The 19,906-nt window shown below is 37.0% G+C and overlaps 3 protein-coding genes across 6 annotated transcripts in view; 1 reads left to right on the top strand and 2 right to left on the bottom strand.

Moving 5' to 3' along the window:
- Positions 1-1,016: 1,016 nt before the first annotated feature.
- On the bottom strand, positions 1,017-5,091 carry LOC107755467 (uncharacterized). 2 transcript variants are annotated; one of them, XM_016572261.1, is made up of 3 exons: positions 4,999-5,091; positions 1,929-3,105; positions 1,017-1,692 (listed from the first exon to the last, which is right to left on the bottom strand). In XM_016572261.1, exons 2-3 carry the CDS (start codon positions 3,090-3,092, stop codon positions 1,657-1,659), a joined length of 1,200 nt encoding a protein of 399 aa, XP_016427747.1. In that variant the 5' UTR covers positions 3,093-3,105; positions 4,999-5,091; the 3' UTR covers positions 1,017-1,656. The 2 variants fall into 2 exon arrangements, with proteins under 2 accessions (XP_016427747.1, XP_016427746.1); XM_016572260.1 differs by having other exon boundaries at positions 1,017-3,105.
- Positions 5,092-7,659: 2,568 nt separating this feature from the next.
- Positions 7,660-19,906, top strand: part of LOC107755468 (synaptotagmin-15-like) — a 19,250-nt gene continuing 7,003 nt past the window's right edge. Inside the window, exons 1-8 of one of the 3 annotated variants that reach the window (XR_001641701.1) lie at positions 7,660-7,905; positions 9,287-9,476; positions 10,523-10,665; positions 10,778-11,073; positions 12,069-12,239; positions 12,505-12,616; positions 12,702-12,881; positions 14,716-14,915. Coding sequence is in view for 2 of the 3 variants with exons in the window: in XM_016572262.1 (XP_016427748.1) it covers positions 7,899-7,905; positions 9,287-9,476; positions 10,523-10,665; positions 10,778-11,073; positions 12,069-12,239; positions 12,505-12,616; positions 12,702-12,881; positions 14,716-14,864 (1,248 nt within the window). In the remaining variant the exon portion in view is untranslated. Of the gene's footprint in view, positions 7,906-9,286; positions 9,477-10,522; positions 10,666-10,777; positions 11,074-12,068; positions 12,240-12,504; positions 12,617-12,701; positions 12,882-14,715; positions 15,232-19,906 lie in introns of those variants that run through there. The other 2 variants (XM_016572262.1, XM_016572263.1) reach the window with 2 other exon arrangements.
- Positions 15,681-19,887, bottom strand: LOC107755473 (uncharacterized; the record flags this gene model as incomplete). Its single annotated transcript, XM_016572271.1, has 4 exons — positions 15,681-17,007; positions 17,739-17,864; positions 18,143-18,265; positions 19,788-19,887. Coding segments are annotated over 4 exons (825 nt in total), but the record flags the coding sequence as incomplete, so codon positions are not given.

Genomic DNA, 19,906 nt, shown 5'->3' with positions numbered 1-19,906 from the left:
GTAGTTTTTGCTGTAGAAAGCCTATATAAAGCTTGTTTTCGTCATACTATAAGGTGTTGATCCAGTAATATCTATATTATGTTAAATCACAATGCTCTGGTCCAAAAAAAGATTGCTTTGGCAAAGAAAAACAAAAGCAGTTTGTGCAGCACATACTGTCGATTTGGTCAGAGATTCTGGATACACATTTACTTACCAACAATAGGTGTCATGCCATTTAAATGAATATAATCTAAACATTATTGACAGAGATTGCTCTAAATACAATCCCTAACTTTCACAAAATCATGACTAATTCTGTATAAGATAGTTATGATATAGCACGTGATCATGACATACATAAAAACAGTATGTAACTATTACACTGAATGTGATATGAACCATTTTAACTTTAATATTTTAACAATATAATGAACAAACTATAAACATTAACGATATTATATAACAGAAAAGATTTATGAATATGTAAAATGATGTGAAAATGGCCATAACTATCTTTGTCCTTACACTTTCTAAATAGAACGCAACCACAAAATATTCTTCATTATTAAATCATGACATGAAAATAGTGGAAAGATTTAGTTTTTTTTGTCACTTTAAGTTTTGGCAACAAAATCAAAATGTACATGTTTTACTTTTTGAATTGACTAAGAGATCGTCCCAGAGCATAGAACCAGGACTGGGGCTTAGTTTTAGCTCATAATGTACTATATAAGTGCAGGAACATTGACCTTGAGTCTATATTTGCTAATCATCAGTAGGCCTGATAAGAACCTAGCTTTACACACCCACAAACCTCATGAGCATTCATATTTTTAGCTCTGTGGATTGATTTTGGCCTTGAGCCCACTCTAATCCACCAGGCAAAACCGCCACTGGACCAATCACCATTTGCATCAAGATCAGTGAATTCAGTAACAACATAGATTGTTGTAAATTGATAGTTGTTTGTAAATTATATTTCTACAGCCACAGAATCTGTGAAAAAAAAAAAATTTAAGCTGAAATTTCTGCCATTTAGTACTGGTTGATTATCATTGACTACAAAGGGTTTAACACCATGAATCTGTGAGACCAGAAAACAAAGAAATCTAAATCCATCGTGATTTGAGGGCTAGCGCATAGAATAACTAGAAGTAGCCTTCAGATCATACTCCAGGGAGCCCTTCAGGGTGTCCAAGGGTTTTGCTAATTTTAATGTACCCCATCGCTAATGTTCAGTAATCTGTTGTTTGCTTGACAAAATCCAACAAGTACAACCAGACATTTTTAACCTATAAATAGCATTTTACAAAATGAAAATACTCAGAGCTCACCAAAATCTTTATTTTGATATTTTGGGCCGAAAGGGGCATCTAAAAAATACGTTGGAGGTCAAGACAGGGACAAGTCCATGTGTGAAGTAAGGTAGAAACACCCCATTATATGTAAACTTTGTATGGTAGCTCTATGCAACGCTAGCTTGCAATGTATCTCTGAACATCACTGCTCTACCTAACCAACAGTGGAGCTTTAATAGCTTCAACTAAGCAGACAAGGCTTTGGAATATTTAGAGATATAATTTAAGGACCATTTTCTTTAGCTAAATAAATATATATGCCAGTCTCAATCCATTTCCACCTTCCAGGAAAAGCCTGTACCTTTCTTTACCTAACCTAGGCATCCACAAACTGAAAAGGCAATCTCCAGACCTTCGATGATCACTTCAGTCTCCCACAGTACTGGGGTTAGAGCAACACACTGAACTTATAATGCCTTCGCTCTTCTTCCGTCGCCTGGGCTGCAGTGCCAGGCTGCTGACATTGTCCGTGGAGTCTTGCGTTTGAGCAGCTGCAGCTGCCGCAGCTGCAGTCTCTTTGATCTGAAGTTCCAGATGCCTTTGAATTGCTAGGCCAAGCTCTTCAGGGTCCACAGCTGCACCATACACCTCCCATGTCATACCCTCAGCATCCCATTCCACCTCCTTCACAGGGGTCCTATGACACATGTGCGCCGAAGGTGCTTCTGAAATAGGATCCGCTCTTAAACTAATTTCAGGAAACACATGAGAAAGAGGGGAAGCAAGGGAATCAGACAGGGTTTGCACACCAACATCTCTGAGCTCATGGTCAGATGTCATGGTAGTGGCATCTTTGACTGTCCTGTTAAATCCAGTCTGGCCTGTTCTGTCTAGTCGAAGGCGAGAAGAGTTCTGCCCCCTAAACTCAGATCCACAGAAATGGCCTGTACTGCAGCTGTCAAGTCTGGTCTCGCTGACTGAGGACACAAGTGGTGGAAAACCGAGCAAGCCTGAATGCAGCAGTGATCTTTGTCCTGCACAAGGGCTCCCTGCACAAGGTGGCCGTGCTATCAAATGTCCAGAGCATGGAACAACACTGCAAGTATTTCTCAAACAGGCAGTGTTCATCATGTGACCAGAACAGGTAGATCTGTGGCATGCAGTTAAATGATGACTTTCACAGTTGCTCTGAGCATGGTCTTCTGTATTCGCTCCCTGTGGTGTGAAGTTGTTGCTCAGACCCGAAGAACTCATTCTACAAGGCACTCTGCAACAGCTGCACCCTGTCAGGTTCTCTGCAGGTCCGCAACATGGACAACATCCCTCCCTGCACATCAGACCCTTCATCCTTAAATCTCTATTTGTGGATGGTGAGTGTGGCACACACTTCACACCACTATGGACCTGATTTTGCCCCAAGAGTGGATCTTGCATTGGAATTCTTCTGGGCGAGTCCTCCATGACACTCCAGGATCTTGCAGGTCCTCCAAGCCAGATTACAGTCTCAGGGGTGCTGTTGCCACTGCACATGCTCCCCTGTTCATGGTCACAAATGTTCACAGGGACTCCTGACGACGGTCCACCCAGACTGATAGGCCTTTGAGTACATGCTGCACTGCTGACGCTCTTACGCAAGTTCTGACGGGACCATGCCAGCTCCGTTCGTTGAGGAGGTCCACTCACCATTTCTGTCGAGTTTTTGGATAAAGAAATGAATGGCAACTCATGGTTCTCCACTGTTTCAGCATCAGCAGATCCAAGACTGATGCTTGGGAGGTAGATCTCAGATGTAGGTCTTTGTCTTTCCTCCATAGTGAATAAAGTACTGGTAAAGAAAGACATACAGTTATAAACATTTATTATTTACACAACATAATTTAAACAATTATACGTTTCTTAAGATGAAGAAGCACACCAAATTTTCCACTATTTAGTTGTCTACTAGGCAATACATTGAATTTGAATGACCCTTAAACCTTTACTTTTACCATAGATAAAGCTGAGATTTCTTTTGTCCTTACAGCACATAGATTAAAGTGAATAGGACAGGGGGATGCCTATGTATCTCTCCCTTGAGTGATTGACCAGATTACAGACGGATAAGCCCAATTTCAGTCTTAAGATCATTAGCTACAACATGGGAATGCCAGCTCCTCTCAAAAGGACATTAATCCACATGGTGCTCCAGCACAGGTGGCTGATTCCACTCCACATGGTCCCATAAGGACAGTAGGCTTACTGTAAATTTACAAACTGTGCCATACTTTAATGGACTTCAGATCATTACTGTAAGAGTGTGTTTCTCGTTTCCAGGAACTCGAGAGCTATGAGTGAATGTATGTCTGGCCTGTTCATGTTTACATCACACTTCAGCCACTCCAGCAGATTTTTTGGGAGACACTTTTGGGTCTGTCACTCCCTACGGTCAACACACACATACTGCTGACTCCAAACTACAACACACTCGCACTCTAATCTGTACAGTTATTCAAGGCACACTTCAATACTGTACGTAATTTTACAATGTAGTGGTTACTTGCCATTGAGGTGCCATTTTAAAGCAACTTGCAATGCACTAAGTGAAGGAATATTTCCTGTGAAGCAACCAGAGGTTAAGTGCCTCAAAGATACTGGCATTTCAGAACTGTCAGGAGTAAACTCAGAAATAAACTTGCAACCTTTGTGTTGTCTGCTCGGATTCTTAATCATTAGGCCATCACCATCTGTTTATGTCCCTGTGACTACTTGCTGAATCATACCATATAAATCTAACTTCCAAGGATGCCCACACAGATTCTGTATATGCAGAACTCTGAAGAAAGCTCAGCAGATTTCTGCAGAATTGGAACACGCAACATTCACAAAGTTCTACAAATCTGCGATCCCTTGTGTGTTTATTTTTTAAACATTGTAGTGAATTTGACTATGCTTTCATCTAAGTGTGTAATAGACTTTTCTATAATTCAGGTACCATGTTCTCAAGAAAAGGTGTATGGTTCTATGGGAGCAGAAAGCTGATGTGTGCCAAAGCCAGTGTTCATCATCCATCACATAAACTGCAGAAAATCTACAAAAAATTATATGATCATAAAATGTATCTGCAGGGTAGCACTTGTTTTCAACAAGATTTTTTTAAAACAGTTATTTAACACTATTTAACACTAATAAGTATATAATTTGGTGAGAGTTACAAAATGAATGAATGAATGAATGAATGACAGATGTTATCTCTCCACATTTTTCATGGGAAAACATGATACTTATCTTCCCACTGCATCTAAAAATAATAGGCAAGGTGTTCACTGTTAACCCTCCTCTTCCTCCTCAACCCACAGTCTAACCTCCATCCTTGCAGACAACCATACACCTGTACTGGTGCCAGACTGTGACACACACACACACACACACACACACACATAAATAAATATAAACACTCCAGTGAACCTCTCATCCCCTACATGAAAATCAAACAAGAAAGATCTCACCTTTTGGTTTTATTAGCAAACATACATGATCCAGTCAAGACCTTGTGTCACCCTTTGTCTTTCCTTCCTTGTCATCTTCACTTCCCTTTTTTTAAAGCCTCGTTTTACCATTTCCTTTCAAACTGAGCAGCACTTGCTTTATGAAGACACAGCTACGGTTTCCCTCATGGCCACAGGTAAGTCAACAACCTCCCTCTCTCTCCACACACACACACACATGCACACGTACATACCTCCCACTTCCTCCTCTCGTCTCCTTCCCCTCTGCCCAGACGGATCCCGCCTCCTTCACTTCTTTCCTCTCCTCCACTCCTGCTCTTTAGCTCCGCTCTAAGTGAACAGGACAGAGTGGGTGTATTGCTGGATTATCAGTCGTTGTCATCTGATTACACACCACATGCTCCCTCTCTGAGAGGAAATCCACCGTGGAGGGGGGAGGAGGTGCAAAGACACACAGACAGAAATGGTGGGTGGTAAGGAGCGCTGTACGCCCAATGGAGGGGAGCACAATTGTGTAAAAAAAGTGTGTGTATGGGGTGAGAAGTGGGATTTAGAGGAAGAACAGGTAGGTACTATTGAGATGTCACAAAAGGAAATCAGATATCCTTCCAAATCAATACAATAAATACTCTATCTTTCTTACACACACATGTTCATTCTCACACACTCGTAGCTCCTGCCGCTTACTCATCCAGTCTCTCTCTTCCTGTTGCTATAGAAACAGCCATGCTCAATAGGAACCCAAAGAATTTTCATCGTGTCTTTTTTTTAAGTTGTCATGGGAGCAATGAAAACAGTCCCTTTGAAAGAAGGGCTTGTGGTGCCAAGAAACCATTATGATATATGTCTGTGTCTTTCTGATTCACATGTCCATATACTTGGCATTGCAAACTCACAGGTTGCCTGTTCCATAATAACTCCGGTTCAGAGGTTACGCAAAGGCAGAATCCTGACATGTTGTTTTGTGTATAAACATGCTGAAGTTACATTGTTTAAGTTTTTAACCGCCCTTGAACAAACCAGAATGGTTTTTTCCCTATTTACGGAGACATTTGGGACCAGTTGCTGTAACGACATTTTGTTGGCATAATAACACAGATGCTGTCTATTTGTTGATACATTAAATCAGTTGTGTCAGGTGTATTTCCACTGGAATTATAAACTCTTATGCCCAGCCTTAATTGAATGTTATATTAGGCAAGACTCCTTGAAGTTAACTTAAAGTGATAGTTCACCCAAAAATGAAAATTCTGTTCTCATCTGTACTGATGTCAGTTCAAAACTGTATGACTTTCTTTTTTTCTGCAGAACACAGAATAAAATATTTTGAAGAATGCTGGGGTTCCCAATGACTTTAAGTATATGTACAAAAAATTCTGTTTTCTTTTTGTGTGTGTGTGTGTTTTCCACAGAGAAAGTAGTCACACAGGTCTGGAATGTCATGAAAGTAAGTCAATTCACCCTTTGCAAGGATTTTGATTGACAGGCGATCTGACCAATCATAACACTGAATCTGCCATTTTGTCCGACAAACAAACCAGACAGGAGAGTATTAACGAGATTAACGTCGGTGGACTTGAACTTGAAAAATGGTGTGTATTGACGCCTTTCCGCGGTTGAAACAAGATACCTTCTGATGTTCATTCGTGCTTATTTCGTGCTATAACCAAAGAGGAAGAGATGATCGGTTCACATGCCGCTTGAACTGAGGCGCTACCGCTATCTGTCACGATACATTAAAGAGCCACAAAATGGATTTATTGTTTGAATTTCTTTAAAAAAAATGACACAATTTGAAAGCTGATACTTTGTTGTCGGTACGTTGTCATTGTCCTCCACGTTGTCCATTGTCCTTTGCTCTTCAATAAGTTTTTCACTGCGTGGGAAAATGATGTGTGGCTTGTCGGATGTAGTAACAGTAAGGGGGAGGGTCTTTGCGAAGGGTCAATTATGACAAAATTTTGGGGTGAACTATACCTTTAAATTGTTCACTTTCAGTGCATGATATAAGATGATTACTTCTTACAGACAAATGTGTTTTATTATTAGATATAATACTGGAAATATGATGCATACTATATATGGTCTAATATATATAAAACAATTTTTTGCTGCTTTTTCAGTTTACTGAAAATTAGTTGGGACAAAATTCTTAAATATTTTATCTTAACTTCATTGCCCAGTTTGTTTATAAAATGCAGATTACTAAATCCATTTGTGTTGAGACTACATTAACATTTTTGTTGACATAATCTGAAACTGGACAGGGTTCCCAGCATGCTTTGCATAGAACTAGATATTAAGCTGCTAACATGCACTGTTGCTAGCTAGCTCTTGCCAGCCAAGATCCAAGATCAGTTACTTTGACACATCAAATTTTATTGGACTTTACTCAATTCAGTTAGGTTTATGCTACTACATACAGTATCCGAGATGAGTTTAGAGTAAGTAACTGGTGTTTTTATTGCAATCAAATGTCTTGAAACTCCATGCAGATTAACCACATTTAGAGGTATTGTGGGAAAAGCAGACGTGTCGCCTGATTGCAGCCTTGATAAACTTCCCCTGTTCTCCAAGAGTTATTCATTAACGCTTAGTGAATGCAGCTGTTGCAGACACCATAACATTCAATCTGTAGTTATTAAACCACAGTCTATGAGCCCTGTGGTGGCTGATTCACTGAGATCAAATCATATTACAGAAGTCACATCCATTGTTCAATTAAACATTTGAGAATAGCTTTCAGCAATTGCCACTTTTATTTAGAAGTCCTTTTAGCTTGCTAATTGCCTGTAAACAGTCACAGTTTGTATGCTCACTGGACTGCATCAGGGTTTTGTGTCTGTTTGGAAATAAATACTGCAACTGGCAGAGCTCATATCGCTCACCTGCTTGAGCCAGTGTTCGGTGTTGATTAACTATCCTGGGAAGCCTCAGGGGGACTGTAGTACCCTGCTGTAGGGTGACCAGGCTGTCGGAAGACACAGCTTACTCTCAATGGGACATCGGGAAGAGCGCCCATGAGATGGCCTCTGGGCAAAATGAGAAACCGGTGATTGGTGATTCACACTGACTCTACTGGAGAGAAAGAGAGACTTTATTCAGTTAGGAGTTAGACAGACTGTGGCCATCCATGGCCGGTGAGTAGAAGATTATTAGAAACTGTTGTACAAACTATACTTGAGACCTATTTTACACAGATATATTACTATGTGATAGTGGATCTTTAAGACAAACAGATGACATTGTTTGTTTTACCAGGCTGCAAATATTTGATCATCTTATACAACTTAATGTAAGCTGCTCTAGACACATTATTACATGCTATGTATGTTAGTTGCACAGAAGCTTACTTTACCAGACACGAGGGTCTAGTGCTGTCATAGCGACATGTATTTCTGTGCGTGCTAATGTGATATGCTAATAGACACTGCTGAGCAGATGGTTGACCCCTGTACACTAATAATCTTCATGTGCAATTGAACAATTATTGACCAGTGAGGCAAAGTGCCCTTAAAATGTGCAATTATGAGAGTATGCTGCTTAAATGCATATATACAAGCTCTCCCTTTTAGCTTATGGATACCAGTAGTTACTATCTGAGAAACAACTGTGAATGTCAAAAGCTTATTTAAAGGGACAGTTCACCCAAAAATGAAAATTCTGTCATCATTTGAGCACAAAAGTAGATATTTTAAAGAATGGATCTATCCTAAAATGAGAGCACCAGAGCCCATTGAACACTGTATGGACAATAGTCAAAATATCATCTATTAATGTTTCAAAGAAAAAAGGAAGTAATACAGATTTGGAACGACATGAGCGTGAGTAAATGGTGACAGAGTTTTATTTTTTGAGTGAACTATCTCATATTTAAATATGGATCTGTATACTAATTAAATGTAAAAGTAAAGCTAACTAACACAATAAAACACAATAAAAACATGATTTTTGAAAATTTAACAAAACCGAGTTATCTGTTTTTGCAAATAAACTCTTCAAATAATACTATAACATTAAGCTTGTTTGCTTACATTTAATTAGTGTACAGATACTTTTTAAAATCCTTGACTAATCACAGCAAGTCTTAAAGAGATACTATAATATAGTATTTAGTATATTATTATATAATATATAAGATTTAAGATTTATGTAAATTTCACTCTTAATTTCTAAACTATGAGCTGTATTAAATGACTACAATACCTGTTAGGAAGTTCTGGTTCACCCTCCAGGTGGCTGCAGTAAATCCCCTACAGTAAAGAATAAAACAGGCTGTTGCTCTAGAAATACTGTGTTTCTTGAGCAGCAAAAACACAATGTGCTCCACCTCTTGCATGCAGGTGTGTGTTGACACAAGACACTTGACACTTCTATTCAAAAGGCATGAGAAAAGAGACTGTCCAATGGTGTCACACAGCAGGTTTAGTTAATGCAAAGCCATGTTCTCTGTTGTATGAAACACTGAGTGAGAGGGGAGGGTGACTGGCCGCTGAGTTTGTTTTGTGTTTGTGCCATTAGATCCACTTGTAGCACTGGCGTGTGGACTGTCTGCAACATTTCTGTTCCTGTTGCTGTTTGGCCTATCAGTGTATCTACTGTGGAGGAAGAGACGAAATCAAACACTCTACAGGGGACTGATACCTACCACCCCCACAATCCCACGATGCACCACTCCAGTGCTTCAGACATCACAGAGCAGCAGCTATGGGTAAATAACAGTTGTTGCTTGTCTAGAAATAGCAAGAATACAAGCTGTATACAGTATCATTGCAATGTAAGGTGAACTAAATTGAATAAATACATCCTATTCAAGCTCTTGGGCTTTTTTAGCAGTAAAGGGAGCCTGGGACTAGTTGTCACAAGGACTAATAACGTTTTGTGTGCACAAAGACATTTTCTCTAGCAGTAGAACAGTTTTTTTTTTTAGCCAATCCTTCATGGTATTAGAGAGATTGGTGCTATATATATTTACTTTACTAAAATGTGAATTTTTATATTATTTATTTGTATTTCCTAATTAAATGTCTATTAATAAATATTATTATTAATTTATGTTACTATATTAAAAGCTATTATTATAGCATGCATTTATTTGTTTGTTTGTTAGTTTATCCTAATTGCATTTTAACCTACATATACATTATATGCAGATATAAAAGTGTAAGAAAATAAACATACAAACAAACGAACAATAAGTAATAAGTAAATAAAGAATACAATGAAAAAGTATCAAAATGTTATTTATTATAGACTTATTTACTTATTGTGTTTATTTTTATTTCGTAATAAAATTATATGCAGCTATAAATTACACATTATATAATATATAAATACACATTATATGCAGACATAAACATTTATTTGTAAAAAATGTGTCAATAAATAATATAAAAATGTAAAATAACTAAAAATAATAAATAGATATAAAAATTCACATTTTAATAACGTAAAATATGTGACATCTGTAAATAAGCCAGAGTAAATAACTAATATAAATAATAATATAAATACAAATATAAAATAAATATAATAAATAGATATAAAAGTTCACATTTAGTAACGTAAAATGTGTGAGATTGGTAAATAGGCATAATAAGTAAATAAATAATATAAAAATGTAAAATAAAATAAATATAATAGAAAACTTCATATTTGAATTAAAGTGTGACATCTGGCTCTGATCTCTCTTATAGCATTCCCTATGAAATGTGGATTGAAGTGCATCTACCCATTCTTATCTTTGAATTTTCACAGCTCAGGTGGTGTTCCTTTCTTTGTGCCTCCTCGATTCAAGAGAACACCTCAACTAAACAAGGGGAAAGAAGAAACAGAGCATGCTGACGAATGGGAACTCCATCCAGATCTGCACACCCAGCGAGGCTCTCTGACAGTAGGGAGTATGTCAGGACTGCAATATAGGCATTAGGCATCAGAAACAATGATACAAAGAAAGTATAAAGAGAATGTTTTGACTGTCTGTTTCTCATTCTGCTCTATGTGGTTCTTGAGGTTGGTTCCCCCTGGGCAGCATAAGACCAGACCTGTACCAGCTCCCAGAGGAGCCCAGTGAATGGGCTCTTCCCAATGGCTCAGCTGTTCGTCTGTGGTTCGCTCTGCAGTATCAGCAGGAGAGAGAGCAGCTGGTGGTGTCTCTGCTCCGTGCTGCTAACCTGCCCGCTCAGTGCCAGGGTAATGTCACACTGGTAAAACTGCAGCTGTTGCCGTCTGATGACCGACGACACCGTCAAGCCAGAGCACGACGGAAAGGTTGTCATCCACAGTTCAACGACACCTTTGTGTTTCAGGTAAAGAGTCTCTCCTGATAAACATTGGCAGTCTTCGTCTCTCTGTATGTGGGTACATCATCAATCTTCCCCATTATATGGAAATACAAGTGCATTTAACTAACGTTTCTTGATTTGTTTGTGAATTTATTTTCAAAAATATGTTTGTTTTAAATAATGGAGAAACTTTTTGAAGAAATTTCGTAGTTGATGTCTCCATCTACTGGCCATTGCAAGCAGGTTTCCCGAGTCATTCCTCTGAGCATATTCTGGGTTCCGTACAAGTTTGTGACAAGCTGATAAACAAGCTGCTGACTATTTAATGTTTATGAAATCTGTATAAATATAAATAAAATGTCTCTTATTCTCAACAAGACTGCATTTATCTGTCTAGATACAGTAAAACAGAAATACTGTGAAATATTATTCCAATTTAAAATTCATAGTGTCTATTTAAATATATTTTAAAATGTAATTTATTCCTGTGGTGGCAAAGCTGAATTTTTAGCATCATTACTCCAGTCTTCAGTGTCACGTGATCCTTCAGAAATCTTTCTAATATGCTAATTTGCTGTTCAACAAGGTTATTATAGTTAACTAGAACTAAAACCATAAAAAAACTTTACAGACACTTTAAAAAAAATTATAATAAAAGTGACAAAATCACAAAAATACTCAAACTTAAATAAATAAATACATAAAATATAACAAAACAAAAAAAAAGAATTCAAACTATTAATAAAACAATCTGCAATAGTGCTGAAATTTTAATCTTAATATTTTTGGGGAAATGGCAATACATTTATTTCAGTAAAAAAAAAAAACAGCATTTATTTGAAATAGAATTGTTTTGTAACATTATAGATGTCTTTACTGTAAGTTGATCACTTTAATACATCCTTGCTAAATAAAGTATTAATTTCTTTAAAAAAAACAAAAAACAAATCTTGACCCAAAACGTTTGAACGGTACAGTCAAAATAAGGCCTGTAAGCTGATTCCTATGCCTTCTAACAGGTATCTAATAGCTGTGTCGACCAGTGCTCTCTGAGTATGAGCATGTACACTGTGGACCATCAGAAGAAGCACCATCTTGTAGGTCTAGTCCTGATCCCACTCAGATTTTCTGAACTGAAGGAGATGGCAGGCAAAGTGCAGTGGAGGGATCTGGACAGTGAAAGTGATCAAGTATGACACTTTAATATTAAAGGAATGGCTTACACAGACATTCAGATTCTGTCATCATTTACTCACCTTCATGTCTTTCCAAACCTGTGTGAATTTCTTCTGTGGAACACAAAATAAAAATTTCAACAGAAGAAAGAAAGTCATTCAGGTTTGAAATGACATGAGGGTAAAAAAACGACAATTTAATTTTAGGGTAAACCATCCCTTTAATACATTTTTGTGGAAAGAGTGCTGTACTAATGTGTTCTTTTTACTGCTGTTGTAGCCCCTTTCAAAAAACGGTGACATCCAGGTGTCTTTGAACTACAATCAGTCTCTACACCGCCTCACTGTGGTTGTTCTACGAGCGCGAGGTTTGCAGTGTTGCAGTGATGCAGGTGAGAAACCGAGCAATAAAGAATACAATACAGTGACAAGCAGTCTTTGTGCACCTTTAACTTGAATGTAAAATGGATGGTACAGGTGTGTGCGCCCAGGTCTCTCTGAAGATACATACTCAGGTGGTGAGGAACAAGTGGACCACTGTAGCGAAAGGAAATAATCCATCCTTTAATGAGAGGCTTACCTTCAGACTCCTCCCCATGCAGCTGGACACAGCCTGTCTGACCCTACAGCTCCAGCAGCCCAGCACAGAGGAGCCCGGTAACTGTCAATCAGTCCTTTCCAAGAAATAATATAAGAAAACAAAGTATTCTTTTAAATTAAAAATATTAGAGGGAACCAAAATGAAAGTGTTTAAAAAAACCTCCAATAAAAAACAAGGTTATTATCATTAACTAATACTATTAAAAACACCTTTGTTTATTGAAATACAATTTAATTAGATGGAAAAACTTACACTAAATGAAAATAAGAAATGTTGCCTAGGTAACTAAGAGATTTAATTTTAATTTGCACTACAGTTACTAATTGAAAAAAAAACTGATCTATAACTAAAACTGGAATAAAAATAAATTAAACGTAAATAGTAATATTTTGAAGAAAAAAAAACTACTAAAAAATGACAAACACATACAACAAAAATATTAATAAAAACTATGATAGCATATAAAAAATACTAAACCCTATTAATAATAATAATACCATACCCAAATTTGATTGATCACAACTGGTTGACTGGTTACAATAAAATTTTTTTACACAATTTCTGAAATATTTAAAACAAACAAATATTAATGTAAAATGAATAACACATATTAAAGATTCTGCACTATTTCTAGGTCACTAATTAAATTGATATGCTGATCATGGTAACTTTTCAATTAAACTCAATTTTTTCAAAAGTCAAATTTTTATACTGATATTATAATATGTGACCATGGACCACAAAACCAGTCATAAGGGTCAATTTTTTTAAATTGAGATTTCTACATCATCTGAATGAATAAGCTGTTTATTGAAATACAATTTAATTAGATGGAAAAACTTACACTAAATGAAAATAAGAAATGTTGCCTAGGTAACTAAGAGATTTAATTTTAATTTGCACTACAGTTACTAATTGAAAAAAAAACTGATCTATAACTAAAACTGGAATAAAAATAAATTAAACGTAAATAGTAATATTTTGAAGAAAAAAAAACTACTAAAAAATGACAAACACATACAACAAAAATATTAATAAAAACTATGATAGCATATAAAAAATACTAAACCCTATTAATAATAATAATACCATACCCAAATTTGATTGATCACAACTGGTTGACTGGTTACAATAAAATTTTTTTACACAATTTCTGAAATATTTAAAACAAACAAATATTAATGTAAAATGAATAACACATATTAAAGATTCTGCACTATTTCTAGGTCACTAATTAAATTGATATGCTGATCATGGTAACTTTTCAATTAAACTCAATTTTTTCAAAAGTCAAATTTTTATACTGATATTATAATATGTGACCATGGACCACAAAACCAGTCATAAGGGTCAATTTTTTTAAATTGAGATTTCTACATCATCTGAATGAATAAGCTTTCCATTGATGTATGGTTTGTTAGGATAGGACAATATTTGTCTGATATACAACTATTTGAAAATGTGGAATCTGAGGGTGCAAAAAAAAAATCAAAATATTGAGAAAATCGTCTTTAAAGTTGTCCAAATTAAGTTCTTAAAGCATATTACTAATCACAAATTAAGTTTTGATATATTTGCGGTAGGAAATTTACAAAATATCTTCATGGAACATGATCTTTAATGATTTTTGGCATAAAAGAAAAATGGATAATTTTGACCCATACAATTTATTGTTGGCCATTGCTACAAATATACCTGTGCTACTTATGACAGGTTTTGTGGTCCAGGGTCACATATGTAATTAGAAATTCTTTAAAAAAAATATAATAGAAATATACTGTTTCATTCCCCATTCACCAGTGGTCTTAGACATAACAGTTATTTTAAAGGCACCATTATAATATACCTATGTATCTGTACTCAGTCACTATATTTTGTCTTTACTGGCAGTGTTGTTGGGCATTGTGGTGATTGGGCCGTTCATGTATGCGAGGGGCAGAGAGCTGGAACACTGGAACGACATGGTCAGCAAACCACAGGAGCTGGTCAGGCAATGGCACCCGCTGGGATCCGCTGACACAGTACAGGACCCTCAATGAACAACATGCTACAAACTCAATGCCACCTCCCTCCTCTCTTTGAAAACAATGGTAGCCTTTTTTCTTATCTTTAGGGTGGAAGTGTTTTTTTTTTCAGTACAAAACTGATGTCAGAAAATCAAATGGAATTAAACAAAGTCAAAAGAAAAGGTTTATTGATAGCATACATTTGGTGAATGAACTTTGTGTTTAATTACATTATTTTAAATAACGGTTTGCTCCTCAAAGCCCATCAGAACAACTGTGTGACTTGATGCAGGAGGTAAAAATACAGTCCAGTTGTACCATAGGGTTCTCACAATTTTAACCCACGGATTTCCATTTCCATTCCATTTGTTTATGAATAATGGATACGATTTTTGTTTCATTTGGATTCAGATTGATTTGCATCCATCCATCCATTCTTCAATCCTCTTTTCCTATGTAGGGTCACAGAGATTGATACTGAATCGTTCAGACCAATTTGTGAACTGGTTTGATTGATTTATTGAAAAGAATGATTCGCTCACAATTTGGACATACACTACCATTCAAAAGTTTGGGTTCAGTAAAGTTTAAAATAATAATAAGCATTAAACTGATCAAAAGTGACAGTAAAAAAAAATATATTATATAATGTTACAAAAAGTCTATTTTAAATAATTTCTGTTCTTTTAAATTTTCTATTTATCAAATAATCCTGAAATGTTTCTTGAGCGCCAAATCAGCATATTAGAATGATTTCTGAAGGATCATGTGACACTGAAGACTAGAGTAATGGCTATAAATTCAGCTTTGCCATCAAAAGAATAAATTGTATATACGGCCTTGGTGAGTATAAGAGAAAATTCAACAATAAAACACTTACAGACCCCAAACTTTTGAACAGTAGTGTAGCAAGTTTTCTCTACACAAAAGCACAATCTAGTCACACAATATTAACATTCTCTTAATAGTTCCACATTTTTCATGTTTGTGGGAGCACTGCACACAGTGTGAAATCCCCCACCCCTTCTGGGCCTACATGCATGTAACATGGGCATAGGCCAATTTAGCAGGGGTTTTCTACATGATTATTCATGGACATCAACTTTTTGCAGTTATCAATTTAAAACCCAATTATGTGTAACACTGCTTAAATGTAGCTCATTAGTTAAGCCTGCTTTCACATGGACTGTGTTTGGACCCAAAGACTGTAAACATAAGTCACGATTCTCATCTGTTAATCTATTTCCTTTGGTGCATTTTGCAACACGGTTGCATATTGTGACCTGGGTGCGTGTAGCTGCTCTGACCCTGAACACTGGGTCTGGATAATCTACTACTGTAAGGCCTCTTATGGACTAATCACAGAGTTCAGAAAGGCTAGCAGATTGCAGCTCGGCGTCCACCTGTTCTCATGTTCTGTGTATAGCCAGCGTAGATCTGTAGGACTTTTTAAACTGCTTGGACACAACATGTCTTGTGACCTGGCTTGTGATTTTGGCTCTCGATTGGTACTCTCGGGTTCAGACGTGACATCTGAGCAACTGGAAACTGAGAGCAATTATATTCTATGTTTGTGCTTTCAGATCCATTCTTTATTATGAATGGCTGAAATTAGCTCCTTAAATATCGGGACGTGGTTTACACCAGGTCACCTCAGACGTTCATTAATATTCTGAGTCCAAAAGCACTACGATGAAGCCTCACAAGAGGGTATGAAGCACTGCTGCCCTCAGATTCCTGTTTCTCGGTATGTTCTTCACTGAGCATTTGATAACTTTATACAATTTGGGGCAGCTGACTAGGTGGGCAAAGTTCGGTAAGCGGTGTCCAGTCTGGTGGCCGTTTTTTGCACCCCACAGCATTGTGGAGCACCTTCGAAGCACTTCTACTGCCACAGAGTACTGGCCGTTAGTCCACTGTTTCAGCCTGACCACCGTCACAGCTGAAGAGAAGCCGAAAGAGTACCGTGAGGTGCCACGGAAAACCCGCTCCCCCTCGCCAAAATATGCCGCTTCCTCCCAGGAGAGCATGGTGCCATCTTCTTCGCCCATGTCGGCCAGGTTACAAAGGGCCAGAAGGCAAGAGCTCAGCAGTGCCTCGTTCTCACTGTACTGGAGAAGAACCGACACCAGTCGTGGGACAGCTCCGAGCCTCAGGAATCGCTCCTGCTGCAAGTCTGGCAAGAGAATAATCTCTTAAATCCCAACGTCAAGGGTCAGCATCAAGATACAGATTGCAGACTGAAAATCTGTGATTTATCAGAGGGATACTGGACCCAAAAATGAAAATTCTGTCATCATGCCTCATTTTGAAGAATAAAAACAACATTGAAACCCCTTTAGCTTTGTTGGATAGACAAAAAAAGAAAAAGAAAAACACTGATGACAGAATTTTCAATTTTGGGTAAAGTATCCCTTTAAAAAATCTATGATTGTATTATCTCTCTTGATGTTTGCTGAAACGGATAAGGTAATTTCACTCAAAATCCTGCCATTAAATTATGTAGAGTTAAATATTATCTGACAATTTTCACACACAGCTTTTGCGCACTCCACTTCTCGTGAACGCTGCCTGTTCCAGCAAAATCACAATATGGAAAGCATCCAAATACACTATTGTTGCCAATGACAAACTGATGCATTCTCATAAGCTTTCAAATGTGAAAAATTGTAACTATTTTCTGAAACTACACATCTGAGTCACATCCTCTCAGATTCAGAATGCCTCTGAAACAGATCAATTCAGATCAACTGGGGGTTAATACCTTTGTTATGGTAAATAGGGCGCTACAAATGTCTTTCTGAGTCTTACTCAATGACATACTAAAGTATGACTAATGCTCTCACATCAGTACCGCCATTAAGACCTGTGGTTAGAAGAACAGGGCAAAAGTTCAGGTTCACTCACTGCTGTCATAGCAAATCCTGGCGATGGCCTGGCTAACGTGAAGGAGAAGGTCCTGGTCTTGGCTTAGCAGTAAGGTCACAAGGGCAGACACAATGCCTGTCTCAAAGCATTGCTCTCTCACAGGAGCTAAAGAAAGATGGAATTATAGAATCAATAATCAGTCAATACAGTCAATACATAAGTATTAAGTTAGATATCAAGCTCCCATTATTTGCAAAATTTGCAGTTTATCCAGTGCAACTTATTAGAGAAACAAACCCACAAGCAACCTGAGGTAATGGTGTAGGTCTCGTTCATGGATCATCTCTTGAGTTCAACCATTCGTTTACAGCGCAGCCCATATTCTTAACCACAAAGCTACACCAACAAACACATGCATTATGTATGTATACATTTGTTCTTACCATCTCTGGCCAGTTCAGCTACCAGTCTGGCAGTGTGAGTAGTGAGTGTGCTCTTTCTTCTTAAAATCTGAGCCAGAACAGGCAGAATCCCACTTTCTACCACCTGCTCTGATATGCCTTTCTCTAGGACAAGAAAAACATATTGCACAAAGCTTGGTGTGAGTAATATGTACAGTATTAATGTTTTTAAAAGAAGTGTCTTATGCTCTCTAAGTCTACATTGATTTGATACACAATACAGTAAAACAATAATATTGTGGAATATGATTACAATGAATAACCATTCTCTACTTTAATATTTTTTTTTAAATGAGAATTATTTCTGTAATGGCAAAGTTGTATTTACAGCACATGAACTTTCCAATATGCTGAAAGAAAAGGTAATTTCTCATTAAGAAAAAGTCATTTCTTAATATTATGTTGAAAACAGTTGTGCTGCTAAATAATTTTGTGGTAACTGTGACATTTTTCTAGGATTCATTGATGAATACAAACTTCAAAATACTTTTTTTTGTAAAATTATAAATGCCTTTACTCTCTTTTTGTTGATCAATTTAATGTGTCCTTGGAGAATAAAATTATTAATTTTAATTGTACTGACCCCAAACGGTTATGAATATATATCCCATCCCTCTGAAAGTACAACAAATTGGATAAATTGTGTACATCATGCTAGCTAGACCATTCTTATCCAGTTGTCCTTAGTGAACATACGCACAGATTAACAAATGATGTTTCCACAAACTACAGAAGTCGCTCACAGCTGGCCACCTGGTTGCTTGTGTACAAAGGAGCAGTCTGGCTAATCGTTCCTGTCACTCAAAGGCTCTCACAGAGACAAATGCGGATTAGAGCGTCTCTGTTTTCAAATCCACAGGAGTTGTGTATCCTTCGCACAGCTATCCTTGTTGATGTATTAATTATGATTTCTCACCTGTGCTCGGATGATTTGTGATATGTAGGGGATAACACACAGTCACTTGTTCATTATTGCAAAATAAACCTCACAGGGTCTTGTATCATTTCAGTACATAATCAGACTGTACATTATCCTGCTTTTTACACATCAAACATTGATTTAAGTTTATATTATTTGACTATGTGAGAATAAATTTAACGCAAAGTGGATCAAGAGACAAAACCAGCATAGCTATGAAAGAAACCATTTGCTTAGGATGACAGCAAATATTACCGTTTGGAGTTCATTATGCAAAAATATTCAACCTTAGAGTGTTGCAACTGACCAGGCAAAATTACGTTTTCCAGAGAGACACATAATAACTTATGATAGTAGCCTCGGTCAGGTATAGCCAAAGTGTAATAGCAATACGCACTAAGCAGCTTTCAGAACTCACTCAAAGTGCTGGCACATTCTGCATCTAACTAGCTGAAACAAGCTCATACCAATTGACAACAGTTTCCGTTTACTTTAAAGAAACTACTTTATAAAGGCATAATATATTAAGAGATGTCACAAGATATAACATCCTGTGTAATGATCAGAGGGCCTAGTTTTTGTTACATAAGCACTCAACTAGTACTATGCATGTCTACATGAATACATGTACACTCTTGACTTCTCCAGTCCCAAACAAATAATCTAAATCTTAAATTATATACAGTAACAAAAACATGAAATACTCACTTCTTTCTATGGCAACATTGAGTACTGTGTCCAAATATGGCTTTAGTTCCTCCTCGACAAGTTCTGTGCTCACACTGATGGCCTCTATTGCAGCACTTAGTGAGTCTGAGAATAGAAAA

This window comes from Sinocyclocheilus rhinocerous, unplaced genomic scaffold, assembly GCF_001515625.1.
Source record: "Sinocyclocheilus rhinocerous isolate Xijiao unplaced genomic scaffold, SAMN03320098_v1.1 scaffold140, whole genome shotgun sequence".
NCBI classification, from domain to species: Eukaryota; Metazoa; Chordata; class Actinopteri; order Cypriniformes; family Cyprinidae; genus Sinocyclocheilus; species Sinocyclocheilus rhinocerous.
Note: the sequence above shows the minus strand (reverse complement) of the source record. Positions and strands in the feature narration are given on the sequence as shown.

Coding starts and splice junctions, on each gene's coding strand:
- LOC107755467 (XM_016572260.1), bottom strand. CDS start 3,092: ATGGAGGAAAGACAAAGACCTACATCTGAGATCTACCTCCCAAGCATC.